The 23,802-nt window shown below is 51.9% G+C and overlaps 1 protein-coding gene across 2 annotated transcripts; it reads right to left on the bottom strand.

Annotated features, from left to right (window-relative positions):
• Positions 1–646: 646 nt before the first annotated feature.
• Slco4a1 (solute carrier organic anion transporter family member 4A1) lies at positions 647–20,160 on the bottom strand. Of its 2 annotated transcripts, XM_028774064.1 has the most exons (13): positions 20,033–20,048; positions 16,911–17,010; positions 11,198–12,085; positions 10,135–10,225; positions 8,603–8,724; positions 8,082–8,193; positions 4,123–4,277; positions 3,197–3,392; positions 2,873–3,038; positions 2,608–2,780; positions 2,297–2,361; positions 1,797–1,945; positions 647–1,376 (listed from the first exon to the last, which is right to left on the bottom strand). In XM_028774064.1, the coding sequence occupies exons 3-13, from the start codon at positions 11,997–11,999 to the stop codon at positions 1,236–1,238; spliced, it is 2,172 nt and encodes a 723-aa protein (XP_028629897.1). In that variant the 5' UTR covers positions 12,000–12,085; positions 16,911–17,010; positions 20,033–20,048; the 3' UTR covers positions 647–1,235. The 2 variants fall into 2 exon arrangements, with proteins under 2 accessions (XP_028629897.1, XP_028629896.1); XM_028774063.1 differs by lacking the exon at positions 16,911–17,010 and having other exon boundaries at positions 20,033–20,160.
• Positions 20,161–23,802: the final 3,642 nt, after the last annotated feature.

Here is a 23,802-nt window from a genome sequence, read left to right as displayed (position 1 = left end):
GGCTTGAGGAATGACCATGGAGGCTGCCCTCTGACTTCTACATGCATGAATTTACACACACACCTCCTCCTAGCTAGTTCCCTCCTCAACACACAGGCTTGTGAGACTCCAAACATAGCACATTGGCATTTTCTCAGCAGAGGTGAGGGGCTTGGTTATGAGGTGGGACAGAGGCCCTGTATCCTTCATTCCTCTGGAATTGGGTTGCCAGCAGAGGCCATCTCTGTGTGCCTGCATGCCTGCATGTGTGCAAGTCTCTCAGCTCTGTACTTACACCCTCACGCCACATACGCTTGCATCTGCACGGTATACATATGGTCACACGCACAGCTCATACCTTACCAACAGCAGTGTCTGGCTACCCTGTCCCCAACTCCAAGGTTTGCAAATGGGGTCTGAGTCATTCAGAAAGTGGGGTAGGTCCAGAGGTCTGGTTAAAGCCTGTCTACTTGGGGCCAAGGGGTTGGAGCCTGCACCATTATTGCCTTTCTTCTGGCCACAAAGGCAGTGAGGATGCCCTCTCAGTATTGTTGTGGCCCCAGCCAATGTCTGGGTCACCCTATTGCTATGGAAACCTATACCAAAGGTGGGCAGACAGACCTGCCAAACCATAGACTCTTAGACATAAAACATCACACAAGGACCATTGGTTTAAATATTAAAATATATTATGTACACACTCTAACCAAAAACATAGAAACACTTTGTCCAAGCAAGCTGCGTGGCACCTCAGATCAGATCACATCCTCACTGCAGTTTGCTTGGATACAAGTCACATGATCAGGTACAAAACTGATTCCATAAACACTATTCAGTGCAAAATATACATCCGGACATAATGATTCAAGTTGTTCCTGCCCCACACGGAGGCCACCAGGCAGCAGATTCAAGCAAAATTCCAAATAGCTAGCTCCACAGGATAATGCCCAGGGCAAGCTGCCCTGCATGGGGCTTCTCAGTAGACACAAGAAGTCAGGACCAGGTGATGGTCTATGAAATGTAGTGACCCCTTAAAGACTCCAGGGCTTGGGGAATGTGTCTGGTTCATACGTGACCCATATGACACACGTGACTTCCTCCTTAATGTCTTGGAGGCTGCTCAGTCACAGTGTGGGGCAGTAGGAGACCCCAGAACACAGTGTGAGGTTTTGCAGGGTCCTCAGTGTTACTACCCTGTAAGGGTGGGTTAGGGTTTCCAGGAAGAGTCCTTAGGGAATGTGGAGGGGCTGGAGGTGTCAGACGTTGCTCTGGATCTGTTCGGTGGGACTGTCGGAGGCCGAGGACTGGCTGGGCAGGGAGGCCTCCAGGCCATCTGAGGACACTGAAGGGGACTTGTAGAGAAAGTAGGCGGCGATGAAGAAGAGGAAGCCCAACACCTGAGGAGACAGGAGGAGACGTTGGCTCTTGCCAGCCTGGGGCTGCTGGTGTAATACTCTGCTCTACTCTTTCTGGAACAAAGACACACCTTTCTTGCATGATTAGCTCCGCATGAGACACCAGTACTTCAATTAAAGAATGAGAACCATCCTTGGTTAAAAGTAAGGGCTAAGGCAAGGTGGAAGGACCCGGTGCGGGATAGACAGGGTCCCCTAAAAGACATGTACCACCCTGGTCCTTAGAAACCGCAAACAACAACAGTCTCTGTAGGGCTGAGGAAAGACTTCAAGATGAAGTCTCTTGGATTCAGGGTGGCCCTAACCCCATGGCTGCGCCTTTATATAAGACAAGGTAAAAAGATGGTGGGGAGGCAGGAGGCAGTGGCAGAGGTGGAGGCAGACGCCAGAGGGCCATCTCACCTTGAAAGTGAGCCCTGCGATGAGCATGTACCGGCTCATAGCTTCATTCTCGTACACGAAGCAGGAGCCCTGATGACCACACTGGTCTTGCCATAGAAGACAGGCCTTGTCAATCACCCAGCCGAAGGCAATGGGCCCCGGAATACTGCCTGCCAAAGGAGAGAGTTCACTTAATACCCTAATGGGTGAAGAAAGGGTAGATCATAGGGGAAGACCCTTGCAAGGCCACTTTGTTCATTTGTGTCCTCAGTGGCAAAAAGGGGACTTAACTCCTTTTCTGCATAACTGGCATTGGGCAGGCGCGAGAGGGCCTTTTATGTTGAGGCAAAGAAACCTACTGGGTATGTAGAGGGGCAATGTGTCCCTCTAGTGGGCAGTTAGGGAAAAGGCCTTTCCTGGTTTAGCCCATGGCTTCATGCTTGGTGTTAGGACACCTCTAGGTTCCTCATGCATGAAGACACTGCACAACTGGACATAGCGTCCTCACCCCCACGCAGTACCTAGTGTTCTTACGACGATCCACTGGATCCCCAGGGCAAAGGACCTTTGCCGATCACAGACACACCTGCAATAAAAATTGCGATGTCAGAGCCCATGGACGCTTGGCTGTGCACCTCATACCCCATACACCAGCAAGAGTCCTAGACAAATTCAAGGCCACATCACCACCTCCCTAGGTGTCAAGCACCTCGTTGGGGACCAGAGACAGTCAACTCCGATGCCACTAGAACGAGGCCCGTGGGCCCAGCAGCATCTGTAGAGCGCCATCTGCTGGTGCTGCAAGAGAAAATGCGGTGAGAGAGCTTCTTACCGTAGAGTAGCAGTTAGCGCCGGAATGCTGCTGAGGAATGTAAAGATAATTACAACGAACACGAGAACCAGAAGGAGGGGCTTGCTCTGACAGGTGGAAGCGCACTTCCCTGCGGTAGCATTGGCCCAGCCAGAGGAAGCCTTCTCAAGGATACAGCTACAGCCTCGGTATACCTGGGAAGCCCAACAACAGTGCTGATCACACAAAAGGCAGAGGCTTCCCGTGTCCCGGCCAGAGCAGGGGAAGTGGGCGTGGCCACACTCACCTTCTGGCCACCCAGGCCTGTCGCGGCACCTGCAGGGCAGCCTGCGTAGCAGGGAGAGTAGTACATGATGCCGTCGGAACCACACAGGGGGCTGTAGTGCTTTGGCTGACAACAGTAGATGGCGTTGCAAGCCGCCTTCAGGTCCAGCTGTTCTTTAGGCAGGAGGCTACGGAAATGGAGCATTGGATGGTGTGTTAGCAGGTGTTCAGGCTTCCAGGTATGCTTCTCTGCCCATATATTACTGTGACCTGCACCCCCTTCCCAGCTGTGCCAGCCCTCTTCAGGAATGCAGGCTCTCAGGTGTGGGGCCTCTACCAGGCTCACCTCCCAACGTAGCCAGTGGTCACACCTGCCATGTGCACATTGGGGCAGTGCATGAGGAAGACAAAGAAGGCCAGTAGGCTCGTCAAGGTGCAGAACAGACAGAACCTGATGATCCCGGAGCCACGTAGCTTGAACTTGTTCACCAGAAAGCCACCTAGGAGTGTGCCGCCACCGCCTGCTGGCACCACCAGGTATCCTGAGGAAGGAACTCAGTGAGAGCCCAAAACCCCCAATCCTGTCATTTCTGCAGCATTAGTGCGGACAGTGAGGAATGGGAAAACAATCCCTGCCCATGGGCGCTCGGGGATCGCTGTGGGAGCAGGGTGGGTTCTCTCAGGCTGTGCAGGGCACCTGGAAGCCCAGAGCCCAGTGAAAAGGGCATATGGTGGGTGCACAAGGGTGAGGATATCAGCACAGGAAAGTGCAAAGAATGGGAGGGAACCATCAGGTGTGGACATCTGGGCCAAGGAAGGATGTGACTGGGGAGAATAGAGTCACCAATATGATATCCTCTCACTACCCAGATAAGACCTGCAAGGGGGGTTGCATCTAATGGCTTCTATCTACACTGGTCAGTGCCCTAGGCTGAGCTCAGCACTGACTAGTGTGTGGGGGCATCTCCAGCCAAAGGTGTGATCCAGCAAAGCTGCGCCCTGCCCTTAGCTTAGGGCAGGCCATGAGCTATGGAGCAAGGGCTCTAGATGGTCCCTCCGAGGCCAGCCTGCCACAGAGTTCTGTCAGGCAGGTACGGGGACTCAAACCCTTTCTGTAAGGAGTGGCGGGTAAAATGGCTTGCATGCAGGAGTTGGCCTCCCCGCCTACCCTCTTGGAGCACCGCCCACTCGGAGCCTCAAGGCTGAGAGGTAAGCACTTGCAGGAGCCCTGGCTGTCTCTGCAGAGTGCTCTAAGGCTCAGGGTCTCCTTACCGAACAGGGTGGCAGCCTCGGAGGCACTCAAGCTGAACTGAGCCTCGAAGAACTTGGGACCGAATGTGGACATGCCGGCGATGAGTGTGGCTTCGGTGGCCCCCGCCAAGCAGAGCAGGATGAACGTGGGGTTTCTTAGGAGGAGCCAGATGGAGCTGGGTGAAAGGGAATAGAGACCAGGAAAAAGGGAGTCGGAATGGGGCAGACTTTGCATGCAAGGAACCTGCCATTCCTGAGGTTATCCACACACAAAGGGTCCTGGTTTTGAGAGGTCAGTGAAGTGGTACCCACATCTATCCCAGAGACACCAGCATGGCAGGTAGTGCATTAATGGCCCCACCATAAGCCTTTGTTACACCTGTCCACAAAGCTACTAAAACCAATTACAGAAATGATGTCGCTGCTGCAGTCGATTTCCAGTTTCAGTGTGCAGACACGGACAGATCTTGAGTGGACGGAGATAAGGAATCACGTCTGGTAGGCACTGGGACAAACTAGCAGTGTCTGAGCAAGAGGGTGACCACCAAGTTCAGGGCTGGACAGGGCTAGGAAGGGTGCTACTAAGGGATGGGGGTCACCCAGGAGCTAGGCCATCAAAAGAATGGGATCTCTAGGAGGTAGGACTCACCAAGAGGCTGAGGTCTCTAATGGGATGGGGCTCACCAAAAGATGGACCACCAAGGGGCAGGGGTCACAAAGGGGTAAGAAGTCACCAAAGTATAGAGTCACCAAGAGAGGTACAGGTTGCCAACCACAAACTATAGGGAGAAGAGGCAGGCATCTTCTGGGTTTGGAAACAGGGGCCTTCAAGTAGTCCTAAGTAGGTCTGGCTAACTCCCTTTCTCTTGGCCTGTACTTAGGGGACGGTGGCTGTCAGAGTGGCAATGTGGTAATAGGATTTGTGGTCAGATACAGTCTGCTAATCCCACGGTGACTTTGGCCTGGAGTCCTAAGAATCTAAGGCCCCAGCATTGTCAGCCTGGGTTCCCTCATGCGGTTCATTACCTCCGTCTGCCGCCCTGTCTGGAATGTTGAAGACATCAGCCACATGGTGAGGAGGTGACTGACTTGCCTTCCACAAGGCAGAGTAACCAGGGCATGGCAGGCAGCATACCCATCTGAGAGGTGGGTGATTCTGAAGGCTCCACCTTCCTGCTGGCCAGGAGTCAGGCTCTAGCTTCCCTGGGGTGAGTGGGGACTGTGTGCTGACTGTGGGGTTGAACACGAGACATCACACAGCTCTTGGGAGCAGAGCCTAAAGAAGAACCTTCTAGGACAGCCACCACCTTAAGCCTGGAGGACACAGCGGATCATTGTCCCCTACAGTCACTTCTGTCAGTCACAGGTCACGCAGGGCCAGGGTGTTCCTTGAAGTCAGCTCATGGAGCAGTAGCTACACTGGCTTCTGCATACTAAAGCATTCCCAGAAGCCTGGGAAGAGGATTGGCTTTTAGGGAGCGGTGTGAACGCTATGGCTTACACGCTTGTTGTGTTGAGGCTTGGTGAGCTGGTGCCTGCACCTGCCTACTGTGAGTGGCCACCACACATCCTTGCCCCCGTAAGATTCACTGCCTTCATCAAATCTAGACCTAGGACATGGTAATCCTGAGCATCAGCCTAGGCAGCCGCACCCAGCTTCCCACATGAGCTCTGTATGAGGAGGATATGGGCCAAAATACGCCATGCTCTGAAGAGAAGCTGGGATTAGTCACAGCCCGGCCATCAGCAGGGTCCAATGAGAACGTGTATACTAGCAGGAACCTACCACTTCCTAGACAATGAACCAGGGGTCATTGAGTGATCAGACCGGCCCTAGTGAGACACTCACAGGATCCCTTTTGAGGTAGGGTACACTCAATTCTTTTAAATTTTACTTCTTGACTTGAGGGTTGAAAAGTCTTTCCAGTCAATTGCTCAGCTCCATGTTCTGACAGGAGAAAGCAGGTGTGGAAAAATCCTGACCCCAACAGGGACCTACAGGCTCAGGGTGCTGGCCAGTCATAGCTCCTCCCCTGCTGGTTCTGTGGATGTATCTGGCATGGGATAACCATGTACAGACTGGTCCATTCCCAAGGTATTGCCTAGACTTGCTTAGCTTCAGGCTGTGGTGATTGAGGACAAAGGTAGCTCTGCCATATAGAATACATTCCACATGTTACCTAATCCCACTGAAGGTTGGTTGGCTGAGATTTTTGAGTTTGCACTGAGAACTGTCATGACCTTCAAGATCTTAAGGAAGGAACACATTTGTAGGCTTGTTCAGTGCCAGCGCCTAGCTTCAGATGCTAAGCCTGGGCATGAACATCTTACTGTATAATGCACAGTAAGAGGCCTAGATTCCCCAGCTGGGCAAAGCTCATGCAATGCTATGTTGCCCCAGATGGCTTAACACTAGACAGCTCTGTTGTTGGGGTGAGGAGAGATCAACTTTAAGACAAATTCCTGGACCATAGCTGAAGGCCCTCAGCCAATTCAGTCATGCCTGAGGCTCAGCCCTCTTAGGTAGGCAGCTCCTGGCTCTTCTGGGTAGACAGTAATGGAAGTACAAAGCATGTGAGACCTTGGATCTTCACTTTCACCAACCCAGCTTTATTCTGGGCTCTCTGGGGGTTATCCTTCCTTCTCTGTGTTAAGGACAGACTGTGGAACTCAGCTCCACCCACAAGAGCCTTCCCAAGTGGTCAGTTAGATGCCACCATTCAGACTATCAGGACAAGATGGGGTTGCAACCCATCCCAAGGAATGCCTCGCCTAGGTCTTTGGAAATTTCAGTTGTGTAAGGAAGAGACAGTAGGTAGATACCAGGTACTCCTGGAATCTACACTGTCCCCTAAGACCACACTAGCTCAGAGACTGTCCCTTGATCTGTAAGGATCGCAGAGCTAAGGCAGACAGACAGAAAAGAGGTGATGGAGTAAAGACATTAAGCACAGAAAAGGACTTTCCCAGGGCAGGACGATGGTAAGTGGGAGAGCCAAGAGCGGAAGAGGCCTCTGCTCCCGTGGTTCTTGGTCCTGGGGTGGGGGTGGGGGGGTCCAGAATCGCACCTCCTTGGAGCTTCTGATAGCAAGATACCCAAGAAAAGACAAGAGTGGTCTATATTGCCTGAGGGGCTCTCTGAGGAGGGCCTCAGGGCCTGCAGGCACACAGGGAGGCACACCACTGGGAAGACGTCTGTTCTATGGGGCATCACACAGTGGTTCTGGCCTCAACCAGGGTTGTGCCTTCAGCTGGGAGCTTTTTGCAGCCCATGTTTCAGAGTGCTTGGTGGGTCAAGAAGAGGGTTAAAGGGCTGTGAACAGTCTGGAGGGTGCACTGGTCCCATGTGGGACCCATGATGCATATACACACTACATACACACACACCACACCACACACACAACACAATAACAACACACAACACACACAACACAATAACACAACATACAACACAATATATACACAACACACAGCACACATACACAAATACAACCCACACACAGCACGATAACACAACACACACACAACATAGCAAACACCATAACACATACACCATATACAACACAATACACATACAACACAACACAACACATAATGCCCATACGGACAACACACACAACACACACAACACATAGACAACAACAGAACACATTCACAAGAAAACACACACTATACAACACATACCATAGCACACACAAACACAATACATACACACAATACAACACACACAACACAATAACAACACACAATATACACATAACACACAACACAATAACAACAAACAATATATACACAACACACACACAACACATAGACACAACAGAACACATACACAAGAAAACACACACAATACAACACATACCATAACACGCACAAACACAACACATACACACAATGAAACATACACAACACACACAACTCAACACACACACATACTAACATAACACATACACACAATACAACACACACATACTCCTTACAGGGGTAGGTCTCTGACAGTCTTGCCAAAAGCCGGATTGCTCACTGCTCCATGGCTGTGGTCTTTCAGCTGCTGTGTTTCAGCCGCTCTCATAACGACATAGCGCTGGGAGCCTGGATGGACAGAATCAGTAGATAGCTATGGCTTCCAGTGGAGGTTGCTCCTACCCCAGCCCCTCCCCTCCTTAGGACCTGGGAACAGTGTATGCAGAAGCTCATGTGGTATTAGTCTAAGGCCTGAGGGTATGGCCAGAAAAGGTGAAGGTGTCATGTGACAGAATTGCAGACATGACAGCAGGGGCCATGTGGGCCCAGTAGGCATGGAGGAGGAGGGATCATTTCTGATAGAAACACAGAAGGAGATAGCAGGCTGTTGATCAGTTTTGCTGTCCACATAGTGGGAAGGCTGAGATCAAAGCCTCCACTCCTCATTAGTTGAAAGGTCAGGGAGAAGGGAACAGGAGAGGAAAGGATATCTTCTGCCTCCTGGATCAGGACCTCTGTGCCAGGGCAGGGAACCCACCTGGAAGCTGCCGGGGATAGCCAAGGATGGGGATGGCAATGAGGAACGCAGAGATCCCTGTTCCCAGGAAGCCGATCCACCAGGCGCCAACCCACAGTGGGCTGTCAGTGGTCAACTCCGTGCTGTTGGAAGAAGCAGTGGTCCCTGGATTACTGATGAGCACTCCCAGTGTCTTTTCCAGGACCTGCATGGGTTAGCCTGCTCATTCCCCTAGGACCTCTTCACAGAGGGCAACAGAGACTCTTGGGGCCTCAGTCCTATGTTCACTTCTTCTTCAGACTGGAGAAGCCTTCTAATGCGGCCATTCCCTGAGAGAGCAGCTTCTTACTCAGACCCTGACTGCCAGATACCACATCCGGGAAGCTGCAACTGGGCCTCAGACGGAGACCTTGGGGGCAAGGCCCATTAGGGACAGGAGCTTCAAGTAACAGCTGGTATCCCTCCCCACACCAGCTGTCATCCTCAGGGCCACAGAACTCAGGGGACAGAAGGCTCAGCTGGAGTTCATGGAGCTACTCACACAGGGACCATTAGGCGTCCGGTTGCCATCTGCACAGTAGAGGGGGGAGGCTCTCAGATAGAACAGGAGAAGTCATGGGATGGTAGCGACTGGCCAATGGGATCTCATACTTGGGAAGAAGAGGGTGCGGAGGGAGCAAGGGATGGGGGGAATGGGGGATGGTGGGACAAGGGTCAGGAAGAAGAATGCAGGAAGGACTTTAGGCAACAAGGCCAGGAGAGCAGAGCTTGTATACCCTCTGTTCTGGAACAGTAGGAAGCTGCCCCCAGGGTCTAGATCATGCTCCCACCCCCGTGTGCAGATTAACTCGGAACCCAGAGCCCAAGGACCACAACACATCCAGATGCAAAGACACGAGCCTTGACCTACCTACCTCAGGCTCTGCACAGAACACGCACCCTTGACCCCATAGTATCAACCCAGGGCTAGAGGCGGCAAGTGAGAGGGCAGAGCGCTAGAAACCTCGCCGGCGCCATCTGCAGAGAGAGTCCCAAGGTGGAGTGGTGCCCCCAAACCCAGCACAGCCACCAGGAAAACTCAACAAGAGCTGTCCTTCCACAGTAGGACACAGTAGGGCAAGGCCACCTGTATACCCTTGCTGGGCATTAGTATCCAGCCAAGGCCACCTCGCCCCCCAGCTCTGTCTCCTACCATCCCTCCCTCTCCCCACTCTCCTGTTCCCACTTACAAAAATTAGTATCATGCACTAAAGATACAGATGTGCTGCCTGTCTGCCACTTCAAGAGAAGAGCTTTGAAGACACACGCCCAGGGCTTCAGAATCACGTGATCTTGAATGGGGTGTGCACCCTCCTCCCACCCATCTCTCACCTTACTCTGGTTATCCCCTTCGAAACCACTCGCAGACACCGAGTCTCTCTGCACACCCTCAGTCCTGTATCCAAGACTAGCCCAGACTTTCCCTGTGCCAGCTTCATGCTGTACATCAGAACTATTCTCTGGGGATGACAGCATCCCAGGTACTGAGGCAGGTGGGTGGAAATGTTACTCACCGTTGGCCCACTTCTGTGTAGACGTTTAGCATGGCTCCTCCGACCAGGTAGCCTGCTGCAGGTCCAAGGATGGCTGCTGTGTAGAAGATGGCTAGAAAGCAAAAAGAGTGTGCGGCCGTCACAGGCCACTCGGTGGCCCTCCCAAGAGGCGCCTCCACCATGTTCTTGTGCCTGTAGCCCCATGGTAGACCACTTCAGGTCAGAGTACATCTGTGTAGCCTGCAACTGGGACAGACATCCAGACACATCGACCTTTAAAATGTCCCTCTCGAAATGTACGTTGGGCATCATTTCCACTCTCACAGAAAGTGGAGATGTCATGGCTCTGTTTTGCACTGTTTTGCACAGTGAGGGCGGTATTCGTGGATGAGGAACACAGAAATGTGGGCATAAGTCAACAAAGCAGGAGGCGAAGGCCATTGGAGGGACAGAGTGGGGCCTGTACTAACTGCTGGGCTCCCTACTGCCCGTCCTGAGGCAGGAGCCTGAGCTGAGCGGGTGTGGGATCTGAGGCCACCTGGATAGAGCTTGCACTCAGGTACATTGCAAGCCGTTGTCTCGGAGGTCACAGGTCATGGTACACAAGCTGTGAGCTGTTCTGTGGCTTTGCCTCAGAGTCAGCATTCTTGACTTCTGTTTACTTCCCAGCTAGCAAGGTCAGGTCGAGTACACACAGGGCACACAAGGAGCCGGCCTCTATCCCTCCCACTTACCTTTGCACAGGACTCTTTTCAAACTACAGAGAGGCTGGTTGCCAGCTAACCCTGCCCTAGCCCTGCCTGAGAACTTAGGGCCCTGAGCCATGTGAGCAGATGGGGGCTATGCTGAGATCTCTGTTCTGAACCATTATGGGGTGTCTCAGGAAAGTTGACATCCACTCTCCTGTCTTTTGGTAAAAGCCCTGATGGTTTTAAGTGGTAACTTAGGGTCACTTGGGTCATATGACCAAGGGAGGGATATAAGATTATCTAGCCAGGCCCCCAGAATGCATCAGCTTCATGCCATGTCACCAGCTGGTCCCTTCTGCCTGCCCTGCCCTGACTCTTGTGCAAATCCCACTCACCTATATAGATGGGTGAGTAGCTTGACTTGACGTTCTCATCCAGGTATGTGACACCCAGTGTGTAGAGCGGTGTGGCACCCACACCGTGCAGTAGCTGGCCCAGCATGAAGACCAGCCGGTAGCTGGACAGGCCTGAGGCACTGTCTTTACACTCTACTTGAGTCTGATTACTTAGGCATGTCCCAGTCCCCAGCCCCTCGTCCATCTCTACCTCATAGCGCCCAGCGGTGAAATGAGGCAGAGCAAATACCAGGGAGCCGATTCCCATGACCAGCACGCCCCAGCCCAGCCAGCGTGGCTTGTGCCCATTGCCCCCAAAGTAGCTGACGAAGGTGAGGCATAGGCAGGCGGCGATGTCATAGGAGCTGGCGATGAGCCCGCTTTGGTAGCTGTGCAGATCGAAGCGACGTTCGATGGAGGTGATGACAGTATTGATGAAGCCGTTCACCGTCATGCCCTGAAGGAAGGAGGCCGCACACAGGAAGAAGAGGAAGCCCTTGGGGGTATTGAAGACCTGCAGGCACTTGGGAGTGAAGGCTTGCCAGCCGCATAGTGTGTTCTGTGGGCCCGAAGACACATACTGCACCTCACGGGCCGTCTGGCTACTCCGTTTCTCAACCTGGGGCTCAAACAGGGGTTGGCTGGAGGAGCCCAGGGTGCCGTGGGCAGAGCGCAGGGAGGCTGGGGATGCTCTGCTGCTGGGCGGAGTGTCACACCCGCTCTCTGTGGCTGAGGTCGTGCTGGTAAAGAGGTGCTTCGGGAGGGAGAGGAAATGCTTGTCCCCCATCGCGTGCTGGGGCATCTCCAGCCTTGTGGGGAAGGCTCTGGCAGCGCGGCAGGCGAGGTGCAGTAGAGGTGGCCGAGAGACTGTCTTGTCACTGGGTCGATCTGTGAACAGAGTCTCTAGTTAGTAAACCTTTACCTGTTCCCCAATCTGCTGAAATCCCCACATGAACATCCAGTTCCCACTTAGTCCGTCACTGGGATCAGCCTTCCTTGAGCCAGAGTGGCTGTTGGCCTACTCCTCACATCTTGTTCCCGGCCACAACCCAGCCGCCACTGGGTCACATGCAGTCTGGTCCCAGGGACTGGATTCCAGCAGACTCTGAAGGTGTGGCCACACCTGAAGACAGAGTTACTGGATGGAGCCACTAAGCTGTGAACAGAGCTAAGACATGGAGGGGCTCATGGGCACCCTGAGTTCCCATGACCTACATGTCCATGGCTTTGCCTTGCCTGCCTGGGCTGTCTTCTGCTGTATGAGCAGAAGCACTGGATGGCCAGCCAGCAGTAATTCAGACCAGAACCACATGGCTGGATCCAGAATCCATACAGTACAATACAGATGATATCAAACATCTTCTGAAGGACCTTGTGGCCCACCACCTAGCCCATTCTCTTTTTCCACTATGTAGACCCTAGAGATTGAACTCAGATAATCAGAAATGGGTCTCCACCTTAATTTTTTTTTTTTAAGATATATACTGTAGCTGTCTTCAGACACACCAGAAGAGGGCATCTGATCCCATTACAGATGGGTGTGAGCCACCATGTGGGTGCTTGGAATTGAACTCAGGTCCTCTGGAAGAGCAGTCAGTGCTCTTAACCACTGAGCCATCTCTCCAGCCCCCTCCACCTTAATTTTTTTTATCACAGGGTCTCTAATTAGATCTGGAACTCACTGATGTGTCTAAGCAAGTCCTAGAGACCTTTGCTTGCCTGTTTCCCTTATTCTGAGATTACAAGCACATGTCCCATGAGTGTGCTTCTTATATAGATAGTGGGGATCCAGCTCGGGGCCCCAAGCTTGAGCAGCTAGCTCTTCCCTGCCTGAGTCATCTCCCTGGTCCTGAAGCAAGCAGTTAGTTCACTTTCTCAAACAGCAGTCAAACAGGTCAGAGGTGAGATGAAGAGGAACAGGGCAGGGACAGATAGGGGGTGAGAAGGACCATACTGTACCCCAGCCTTGGAGCTTGGGGTTGAAGCAGACAGTAGACTCTTTTGGGAACAGGGAGAGTCAGAAGAAGGAAAAGACTCAAGGTCACCAGAGTGCTGTTTGCTTTTGCCTCCTGTCCCCTGTGCTCTCTCCACCCTATCTGCAGACAACTGCTAGTGACCACACAGGACAACACAGGCAGATCAGGTATACACAGGGTCTAATGCAACTCAGATGGCAGTTTTGTGATCAGCGCTAGACAGAAGGAAACAGAAGGATTTCTTCCCTGAAAATGAAAGCTACCGCCTAAGAATTCTAGGCATGGGTGTCCCAAAGCAACGTCACCCTGGTTTCACCCGAGCTAAGAACACTGACAAATATTTGAAGCACAATCTAAAATTAGGCTTATCTATACTCTACCCTGAAGTGAGCAATTTGAAATCCTACCGTAAATATTAGCCACCTGACTTCCTGGTGTTTGCTGTCTTTCCATGGTAGGGTGGCAAAGCTGATTAGGCCTGCGGCACATACCAGTAATACCAGCATGTGGGGAGACTGAGATAGAAGGATTACAAGTTCAAGATCAACCTAAGCTGGAGATTCTGATTCAAAAAAGATGGGGCGGAAAGGCTGTAGCAATGACTCAGCAGTTAAGTCAGCAACTCCTAGAGGACCCAAGTTCTGTTCCCAGCACCTGGAGGTGTTTTACAACTACCTATAACTTCAGCTCCAGGAGATCAAACGTCCTTTTCTGTCCTCTGTGGACACCCATAATAGAAGGCAGACACTCCACTCAGCCACAAAAAAATAAAAAAATAAATGTTTGAGAATGGGGCCAGAGCTCAGCTGGTAAAGTGTTTGCCTTGGAAGCAGCAGCACCTCAGTTCCATGCCCTGGAACACATGGCTTTTCTGTTGTTAATTATATTTTTAAAAGTTGGATTTCGTGGTTCATGCTTGCACTTCCAGCACTGAGGAGGTGGAGCCAGCCTTACTACTGAGGCTCACTGGCTAGCCAGCTTAGTCTACTTGCCAAGTTAATGAGAGCCCCTATCTCAAAAACACAAGGCGGTGCTTGCAACAGCTGAGGGTATCCTCCGACACCCTCACACACATGCACAGCATGTACACTTGCACACACATGAGCAGTAACGCAAACATACACCTCACCATCACCACTGATAAAACAACTTCCTGGCACAGACATCAACTTTTGCATCTCTATGCCCACACCCACAGCTGCTATTCTGGTTTCAACAGGTCAGTGCTGCTGAGGTATGGCCAGATCACTAGCTTTCAAGTTTCTTCTTAGGATCTGGTAGGTTGGTTCTGGGATGGCTGGAGTAGACCCTAGTGTTAGACTGTAAGTGCATTTGTCACATGTCACCATGGGTATGTCAGTGAGGGGTTTCTGGAGAAGACACCATGGAGTCTGCAAGCACTACTGTCTAGAGGGCCTGGCTGCGTGGAAGAGATCCTGGTCTCCCAGCTTACCGTCCTCAGGATCTTAGGACATCTCTAGTTTCATAATCTCATGAGTCAGTTCCTGATAGTAAATCCTCTTAGATTTCTCATTGGCTTCCTTCGATGTCATTCCATTCCTTTGGCGTTGATACTGCTCTGCTACAGGTGGGGCCTCTGCTAGGCACAGGGTTCAGGGACCCGCCCTCAGGATACAGAAATCATTACCAGGATCCCACAGCCAGGGAACCTGAACGGTCTTTAAGAGTTCCTTGCCAGCTATGTGTAGCTGCTATTCAACAGAATACAGGCTCCAGGAGGCAAAACACAAGATGCTGGGACTTTCTTATCCACTGCTGACAAAGGGAGAGCCTTTCACAGGATATCCAACATTCTTGTGTGTGTGACCAAATGGGGGCTGCCTAGGTCTCCTGGACACACACGCCCACTGATCCGATTTATAGGAAGGCTGGTCCATTCCTCTACTCATCTGGGCCCTGTACTCCTGACAGTATCCGAGGACAGAGACCTTTTTCCCACTGGGATTCCAGCCATGTGATGACCCATCATCACAAAATGGCTGTTTCTTGTGAGGGACTACTTACTGAAGTGGGGCCTGCCTGTGTGCCAGCCACGGTTCACTATGCCTTCTTCTGCTTCTAGTAGCTGTGTAGTAGGGAATAAAAATATCTGAGACTGGGAGAAGCTGGCACCAGACTTGGAGGATTTTTCTCAGCCGGAGCAGGTGGATAGCAGCAGGGTTATGGCTCTTTCACATAGCCTAAACTCTAGGGAGCCAATCTTCCCTGTTCTGTGTCTCAGCCCTCCAGGCTGGCTCCACCCAGACAGCCCAGCAGCCCAGCCCTGTGGGATTAAGCCAAGCTGATTAGCCCAGGATGATGAAGCCCTAGGGCCTCTGGCGGCTGACAGAGGCCACACCTGAGCTCTGTGGGAAAGGCAGGCATGTGCACAGGCATGGGTAATGCTCGTGAGCTATTTTAGGATGTCACAGGTAACCAAGATTCCCTTACAAGTCCCCCGAACTGTCTTCAGGGCTGCAATTGGAGCATTTAGCTGATGATGTCTTTTAGTTCTGGAAGAATCCAGCTTCGGCTGCCTCCTCAGAGTCTCCCAGAAAGGTCAGTCAGTGGCCAGAGGCAGCCTGCCACAGCCTAATGTGTGAGAAAAGGTCTCGGGCCTCCACATGGCTGCACACACCTCTCTGCTTGTTGATTTCCTTATCCATCCATTTACTGAACTCCCAGCTGGAGCAATCCCTAAGGCCTCAGCTCATACTGGAATTTGAAAGAAAGAAGCAGTCTTCTGTCCCACATCCCTGCGACCTGGATATCTACAGGATGTTCCCAGGACATCATAAAGTCCTAACACAGGGATGTCTAGCAGAACTCTGTCCTTGTTTGGAGACACTCTGTGGCTCAAATCCTAGGCCCTTCTCAGACCTTAGCAGCTAGCAAACCACAGATTTATTTCTCTTCCCATCTCTCTTCTCCTCCCCACTCCCAACCCTCCTCAGCTCCAGCCAGAAAAAGGAGGCAAAAGCAATTGTCTGTTCTCTGCATCAGCTGCTCTGGGACCAGAAGCAAACTAAGCCCTCTTCTCTCCTGGCACCTCTGCTGACATACACTCTAGTCAGCAGCCACCCCAAGACCTTGGGACTCTTCTGACTCCTAATTTCTTCCAGGTATCCCCTCTTACAGACAAGAGGACTGTGTTTTCACTTCTTTGGGACCAGGCAAGGGGCACAGTGTATCAGCTAGTCACCAAAGCACCTAGTACAACCCAGTTTGGACACCTGGTAGCCATGTTCAGCTGAAAGTATAGGAAACCTGCGGCCTTGCTCAGAAGCTGCCATGGACTAATTGATAGAGAACTTGAGTAAGGGACACCAGGGCTGGCACCAGAAGGACATGTCCCACACAGGTCTGCTATCTTAATCAAGAAGGTTTGCTCCCATCCTGTCTGGATCTGGGGATCTGGGGATCCAGAGACTTGTAGAAGGTTCTGTCATGTACCATGCTCTGGAGGGGAACAGGAAGTCTTGCTGGTCAAGGTGTATTTGAGAAGGAGAGGGCCATGTAGAGGCTGTGTCCAGGCCAGGTAGGTGTTCCCTACTTTGGCAAGTCACAGGCCTATCTGATCTTCAGTTTACCTCCTGCAGTGTCATGAAGTACAAGACTCAGCCCTCTACACAACGGGCCCAACTGCCACTAAGTCTCATGGGAAACAGACCTGCAGTACTGAGCAGCCTCAACCTCTGAGACATGGCCACTCTTGGACTCCGAGAAGGTTCTCATACCTCATTTGATGTTCCTCAGCTCTTCCGATAGTTGGGGATAAAAGTAGCTTGCTTTGTCCCTGCTCACTGCTGACTGTTGGTGCGATGGTTCTTCTACATTCTGGGGAACAGTGAAGGATTCTGGTGATAGACAACCTTCTGATTTTCAGGGTCCTCTTAGGTTCAGAAGGAGGCAGCTCTAGCTAGATAAGAGATCTACCTGCCATAGCCAGGCCACTGCCTCCAGGTGGCCTTTTAGGGTCCAAAAATACCTTAGGGTGCAGAGTATCCTGGCCAGTGGGACCCCAAGTAAAAAATTGGAGGGTCCCAAATAGGTATGGATGGAGTGGAGAGGAGCATGCTCAGAGAGTCCTAAAGTGCTTTCTGTGGCTTGGCCTGAGGGACAATGTCTGAGGCTTCAATGCCTTGAAGCTTGTAGGTTTAAAAGTTACAAGGCAAAGACTGTATATGAAAGGGGATCTTGAAAGCACTTGAGCGGGGAGAAGAAAGAGCATATTGGAGCTCCCTCAGATCCTGGAGTTTTGGGGTATCTCATGCCAAGGGAAGCCCAGACAATGGCTGCAAGCCTCACCCTACCCTTGGCCCCCAGTTTCTGAGCCACAAACGAGCAGCTTCTTAAAAGGCCAGTTGTTTGAGAAAGCACCACCCTCCTCTACAGAAATGGTCCAGAATTCTAATTCTTTTTTGTTTTTTGTATTCTTAAGACACCGGTACTGCTATGTAGTTCAGGCTGTCCGGAACTCACCAAGTAGACCAGGATGACCTTGAACTCTCTACCCGCTGAGTGCTGGGATTAAAGCCCTGTATCACCACACCCATCTGATTCTAAATCTTTGTAATGCTTACAAGAATGAGGGGTAGAGGTGCTGGGGAAAACCAGAGAACCTCCACCTGAGCGCAGCAGGTTTGGAGGATGATCCCAGAGCAGCTGCTGCTTCTGCAGTGACAAAAGGATACAACCCAGACGTAGCATGCTGGTACACTTCCTCCATCCCCGCCAGCAAGGCTTCCAGGCTCTGCTGGTCAGGCAGAACTCTGGCCACCGGACACACGGGACACAATCCCTGAGAGTCTGTCCAGTTACTCCCAGTGGCTGAGAACTGGAGTTGTGCCTCCCTGTCCCTCTTGTTCACTAAGACTACGCTAAGGTCAGACTTTCACCAGAATACCAGAACCAGGTCTGTGGTGACGTTCTAAGGATTAGCCCATGATCTCTCTCAGTGACCATGAGGATCGGGAAGGAAGCACCCAGTCTCCATGCCTCATGGGGGCATTGAGTTTATCTCAAGAGGAAGCAGGAGTGTCCAAGAGCATCAGGGTCGGTACTGACCTTTCTGTCTCAAATGCTTCATTCCTGCAGCAGACCTGCTGGCTGGGAACTCGACCTGTTCCACTTTAGATTACAATGGTATGAATTCATACAACACAACAGCACCCACCTGGGAAGTAGGTTAAGTCAGGAGACAGAAAGAGGACTCACAACAAGCCCCAAATGTAGGTGAACTGAGAAAATCTGAGAGTCTGGAAGCAGGGCAAAGAGTCCAAACTGCTACAAAACGGTTACAGTAGCTCTCCCGCTGGGCCCATTTACAAGGTCTTTATTCTGCCTGCCCTGCCCCTCTCTTAGCCTAGTCACAAACTGTCTTCTTGCCTGCCTGGCCCCTCTGCAGTATTGGGGAAGGTTCTGGTTGGGACTTGTTCAGCACCTGCTTTGGGGACCGCACCCAATGAGCTACAATTAGATCATCCAGGAAGAATTTTTCCAGGTAGTACCTGTTGGTCTTTCCTAGTGGGCAGTCAAGGCAAATCTTACATCTCATCACAGTACCAGGAGAGGAGAGCCAACAGGTACCTTTGGTCACCGGTATACCGGTCCTGTCCTGGTAACTGCTGATTGGAGAGGAAAGCATGGCTGGCAAACGATACAAACCTCCAGACTCCCCTGTGTCATTCTAGGCAAGCCAAACATCCTGGTGCCCCAGGCTGCTCCTCTGTGCCAGGAGACTTTAAAACGCTGCCTGGGACTGCTCTTGTCCAAAGCCCTCTCCAGCCAGCAAATGCCAGGCTCAGCAAACAGCTCCTGCTGTCCCCATTACCACAGCTAAGATTTATAAATAATTCCGCTAAACACCAGGTGTTCTCTCCTCTGCTGTCTACCTGCCCCAAGCTGCCTTAACAACAGCTGACTAGACAGCTACCTTGGTTTACTAAACTAGAAAAACTGCCGCCCTGAAGTAGGGGTGGAGAGCTGGTTCCATCACAAATAGGCAAGTTTCAACCCCTCTGGACAGAAACACCCCACAGCCATGTGTGGGGAAGGCCAGCAATCCTCATCACGCTAAGCTCAAGCCACTGCGCCTGGAGCCCCAAGCTACAGGGTGCGACTGTGTGTCTCCATCTCATTTTTCCTGCAGATGCTAACCTCGTGTGGGATGTACCCTGCCTCGGGTTCCGGGTTTGGAGCCAAGCGTGCCAATCAGGCAGCAAGGCGGTCCGAACCCTCATTGGCGAACACCTGCGTCCGGGGGCGCCCGAGAGCTGCGTGAAGGTACCGGGCCTCAGGGACCCGGGCATCCGCGCTCCTCGTAGGGACAAAGCCCGCCACTCATGAGTCACTTCCGTGCTCCACGTTTCCCTCAGTTTTAGCAACAGCCACTGCAGCCGCTGGATCGGTCTCTGACCAGACTCGCAGAGGCTCGCACCTGCGTATACTCGCAGACCTTTAACCTGGGCCGACAGCTCTAGCGGTCCCCCCTCACGCTCTCCTGCGCCCCAGCCCTCTCTCATCTTCTCTCTCGCTCTGGCGCAGCGGCTCTGCCTCCCTCCGCCCCCCTTCTGCAGACGCGCAGCTTCCCTCATGTGCAGCTGGCTTTGAGAAGGGGTGAATTCTGCATCCGGCTCCCTTGGTCCTACCCTGTCCCCGCAGAGGGGTCCGGGATGTGTCGCCAGACACAGCACCCCGGGCGTTGCTGCGCTTTAATCCAGTCTCCGCAAACACCTGCCGCACTCCTGACGTCAGCAGGTCGGAGTCTGGCATACCTAGGAGGCATTCCGTACGGTGCCAGACCCTGTCCCCATACCGGACCAAGTATCCAAAGCCGTTCAGGTCCCAGAACACTCACCTTCCCGCGAACCCGGTCGCCGCGCTGCGTCCTGCGCTCTGGCCTTCGCGCGCAGCCCACTCGCGCTTCATTCATCGCCCAAGCCGCTCCCGCAGGGTGGGGGTAGTGGCCTCACCACTGCCACCAATGGCAGCGAGGTTCGGGCGGGCCCAGGCCGGAGGTGACAGTAGCGGGAGCGCGTCGGGGCGGGGCCGAGCAGAAGGGCGGGACCTGGGCGGGGCAGGGACAGCACAGAGAGGGCGGGACCTAGCCCGTACCTTGCGCGCGGTGATTTCTTTCTGTTTCGGAGCACTCTGGAGGTTGCAGGCTAGGAAAGGTGGCGCCAGGCTAGGAAGATACGGCTCAGGTCTCACTGCGTCGTAGGTGCCACCTGCTCCGGGGTTCGCGATCAAGCGTAGAACCGAGGCATTGGAGGGCGCGAGCGGCGATCCCCTCAGGCGTAGGGTACCGCTGCAGCCCGGCAAAGGGAGCTCTCCACTTTCCGCCCGGGTCAACAAGCGCACGCTCCATCTGTGGTTCAGTGCAGCGAGGCGCTGGACAGGGGAGCCCACAGGGTTCCAGCCCTGGGGCCTCTTGACGTGAGATGGAGAGGGAATATACCAGTCACCTTCAGACTGAGGCGTTCTATGCTGTCCGACCTTGAACATATTTCTAAACCCCTTTGGGTCAGTTTTCGCATCTGTAAAACAAAGATAATTAGCCCATACGAGTGTGGTGGGTCGTGTTTGTAAGCCTGTAGGCACTCAGGAGGCTGGGGCAGAAGAAGGCTCCCAGTTTCACAGTTCTAGGCCAGCCTGGGCTACAAAAGAAACCCAGTCTCAGAAAATCAAGCAAACAACCATTAAAAAAATGATCCCAACACATCACTGAAAGAAGTGGAAAACAGTAGCTGGTCTGAGTTTGGCCAAGTAACAGCCGACAGCCGACAGCCTCTGGCCATTGACATCATACCATTGACATCGTATCAACAGCCGATGGCAGAAACTCTCCACAGATGCCTCCCTTTTGAGTGTATTACATTTAATTGGAAAGACATGTGAGCCAGGTGTGGCGATGTTCACCGATAATCCTAGATCTGAAGCAGATGCAGGAGGATCTCTAGTGGGAGGGCCAGACTGGGCTGCCTAATAAAATCCTGTCTGAATTTAATAAATAAAAACAAAACCGACAACAAAACAAAAGAAACAAAGTAACCTTCCCATCCTCCCCAAGGTATCGTGAGTTTATAATCTGCACTGGGAAAGTGGAGACAGAACCAGAGTTCATGACCAGCTCATGAGGACATGGGTGCCTGGTGACAGACCCAGTGTCTGTGCAGCCTCAGGAACTAAGGCAGACCTCTTCCTTTATATGTAGAGAAGGGACTGGCTGCTGAGTTTAGTTTTTCAAGCCTAACTTGTTATTTATGAGCATGTCTTCCTGGAGTGGGTGTGGTTGGTACCTACTCATGTTTTGTCCTGGGAACCTCTGGGGGTGACTTTAGGGTCCAGGGTTTACTTGTCAACATGTGAGTCTTTTCTGCAGAAAGCTGAGTTTCAGTTCAGCTACCCCAGGTGTTGACCTCCGTGTCTGAGCCTGCCTCTGGTCAGAGAAGACATCAGGGAAGAATAGGCAGCCAGGCACCATGGGGATACATGGCCTTACTAGAGCAAATAGGATCTCTCTCTCTCTCTCTCTCTCTCTCTCTCTCTCTCTCTCTCTCTCTCTCTCTCTCTCTCTCTCCCCCTCCCTCTGTCCCTCCCTCCCTCTTGCTCTCCCTTTTGCTCCCTCCTTCCCCCCCCCTCCCTCAGGTACAGGGACCTGGCTGAGGACTGAAGCCAGGGAGAGCAGGCTGAACACATATTTGAGAAATTGTGAGTCTTCCACTTCAGGATGTGTGAGCAGAACTTGCTTGCTTCTAAAGGGGACTCATGGAAGCTCTCCAAATGTTAGGAGCAGGCTTGGACACTGTGCTTCCAAAACTTAATTTTGGGTACATCCCTGAAACCAATATTGGTACAATATTTTTCCTTTAAACATTTGGTATATTTTATGAAAAGGTTAAGTTTGTTTTAAAGAAGGTAACCAGTATTGGTTACTATAGAGAGGTCACCAGAAAAATAGATAAAAGGTAACACAGTGATATTAAGTTCTAGACAAATAGTGCTGTTTGCCGAGGGGCCTGAACTTTAAGTCAGCCTCAAGCTCAAACAAGAATTAGCCTTCTTCGTCAGATACCATCTAAAGATGATTCTAGAGTAAACATCCAGGTATTAATGCAAGACACAGGCTCTGTACTGCCCTCAGAAGCCAAGTCACATACCCAGGCCCTCTGGGGGCCTCAGGATACTTGTATGTCTGAAGACCCCCATTTTCTCAGGCTGTGCCTGGCTCCTCAGGGCTCTTGGTATTTCCTGTGACTAAAGACTAGGAAGTCCCAGAGATTGATCACATTGAGATCTCTATTCAGTGTATATCAGGTTCCCGTCACCAGAGTAGAAAGAATTCAGACACCAGACTAAATAAAGAATAGGGAGAAAGTTTATTGCAGAGAGAATTCATGTTTCTTGAGCAACATGCATCAGCCAGAAGCCTAGAGTAATGGGGGAAAGATTATTCATGAGTTAAGGTGGTGGATGATATGGGGAATTCCATAAGTGAGTTGAAATTTCCCCTTTCTTGTCCTTGTATAGGGTTCTTGTATGTGGTGTCAGATGCATGATGAGAACGGCATTTTTGTCAAGTATCTTTATAACGATGCTGAAGGCAGTTAGCATTCATCGACTTCACCTCCCAGTCAGCAATGTTGGGCCTTCTGTTTGTGATACAGCTGGCAGCTCTGGGAGTTGTCTGTGCCTTCCTAACCTTTCACAAAAGGGACAGAGATGTGAAACGTGGGGTCCAGTGGCCGTCTCCTTTCAAATGGATGCTTCCCCCTTCATCTTGCCAGGGAGGAATTGGGAGGTCCAGGGCGGAGCCCCAACGAGGTCAACCCCAGGGTACCACAGCAGCTTGGAACAAGAACTAGCTGATTATGAGCCCTGGAACATTCTGCTCTCAATAAGGTCTATCCCAGCGGGGTTTTTGGAGAGGAAATAACCAAGAGGAAAATAATCCAAGTAACCCAAGTCCTGCTGGGCACCCATGGTCCCAGAGGGAGGAGGCATTGCCGTATGCTGGGGGGATGGTGCTTCGGGAGGCTCTGAACAGATCTTTATGCTTTGATGAGCAATCATTGTCCCTGTCACAGTGTTGAGTGGGACCCCGAAACACTGAAACGTTAACTCACGCTGTGCATGTCCTTTTCTCCTGGTGTTGCTGTTGTGCGGACATTGCCAGTGTCAGCCAATTGATCTCCAGATTAGAAAGAGAAAGGAGAGGGCAAGGGAGGGTCTGGCTGCTGAGGGAATGCTTTCCTAGGCCATAGGCAGGATGGTGGCCAACCTCAAAGGCCTAGGTCTGCCCCTGGTATTTTGACAGGCATGAGCGATTTCCTCCACAGTGTTCACTGAGGTGTCTGCTTTGGTGAACTTTGCATATATATATTAGCTGGAGATATATATATAAGCTGGATCATTTAAAATGCTCCAGTTCTTCCTTTACTGGTTTATAAAAGGGCCGAGACAACCTAGTGACAGTTGACCCATACCTAGGAAATGATGGCAGTCAAGCTGTGGACGGTGATGTGCCCTGGAGTCTCTGTTAAATGCTTGAAGTTAAGGTTTCTAAACTGGGGTAGTGCACAGCTACAATCCCAATACTTGGGAGTCTGAGGCAGGAGATTTGCCACG

Source organism: Grammomys surdaster, unplaced genomic scaffold (assembly GCF_004785775.1).
Source record: "Grammomys surdaster isolate TR1022 unplaced genomic scaffold, NIH_TR_1.0 238, whole genome shotgun sequence".
In the NCBI taxonomy this organism is placed as follows: Eukaryota; Metazoa; Chordata; class Mammalia; order Rodentia; family Muridae; genus Grammomys; species Grammomys surdaster.
This window is presented reverse-complemented; position numbering and strand designations above follow the sequence as displayed.

Excerpts from the sequence above, each read along its gene's own strand:
- Slco4a1 (XM_028774063.1), bottom strand. The coding sequence starts at position 11,999 with ATGCCCCAGCACGCGATGGGGGACAAGCATTTCCTCTCCCTCCCGAAG. Across the intron at positions 2,781-2,872 it reads CAGGCCTGGGTGGCCAGAAG|GTATACCGAGGCTGTAGCTG; the intron begins GTGAGTGTGGCC and ends TGGGCTTCCCAG. Across the intron at positions 1,377-1,796 it reads TCGCAGGGCTCACTTTCAAG|GTGTTGGGCTTCCTCTTCTT; the intron begins GTGAGATGGCCC and ends CTGTCTCCTCAG.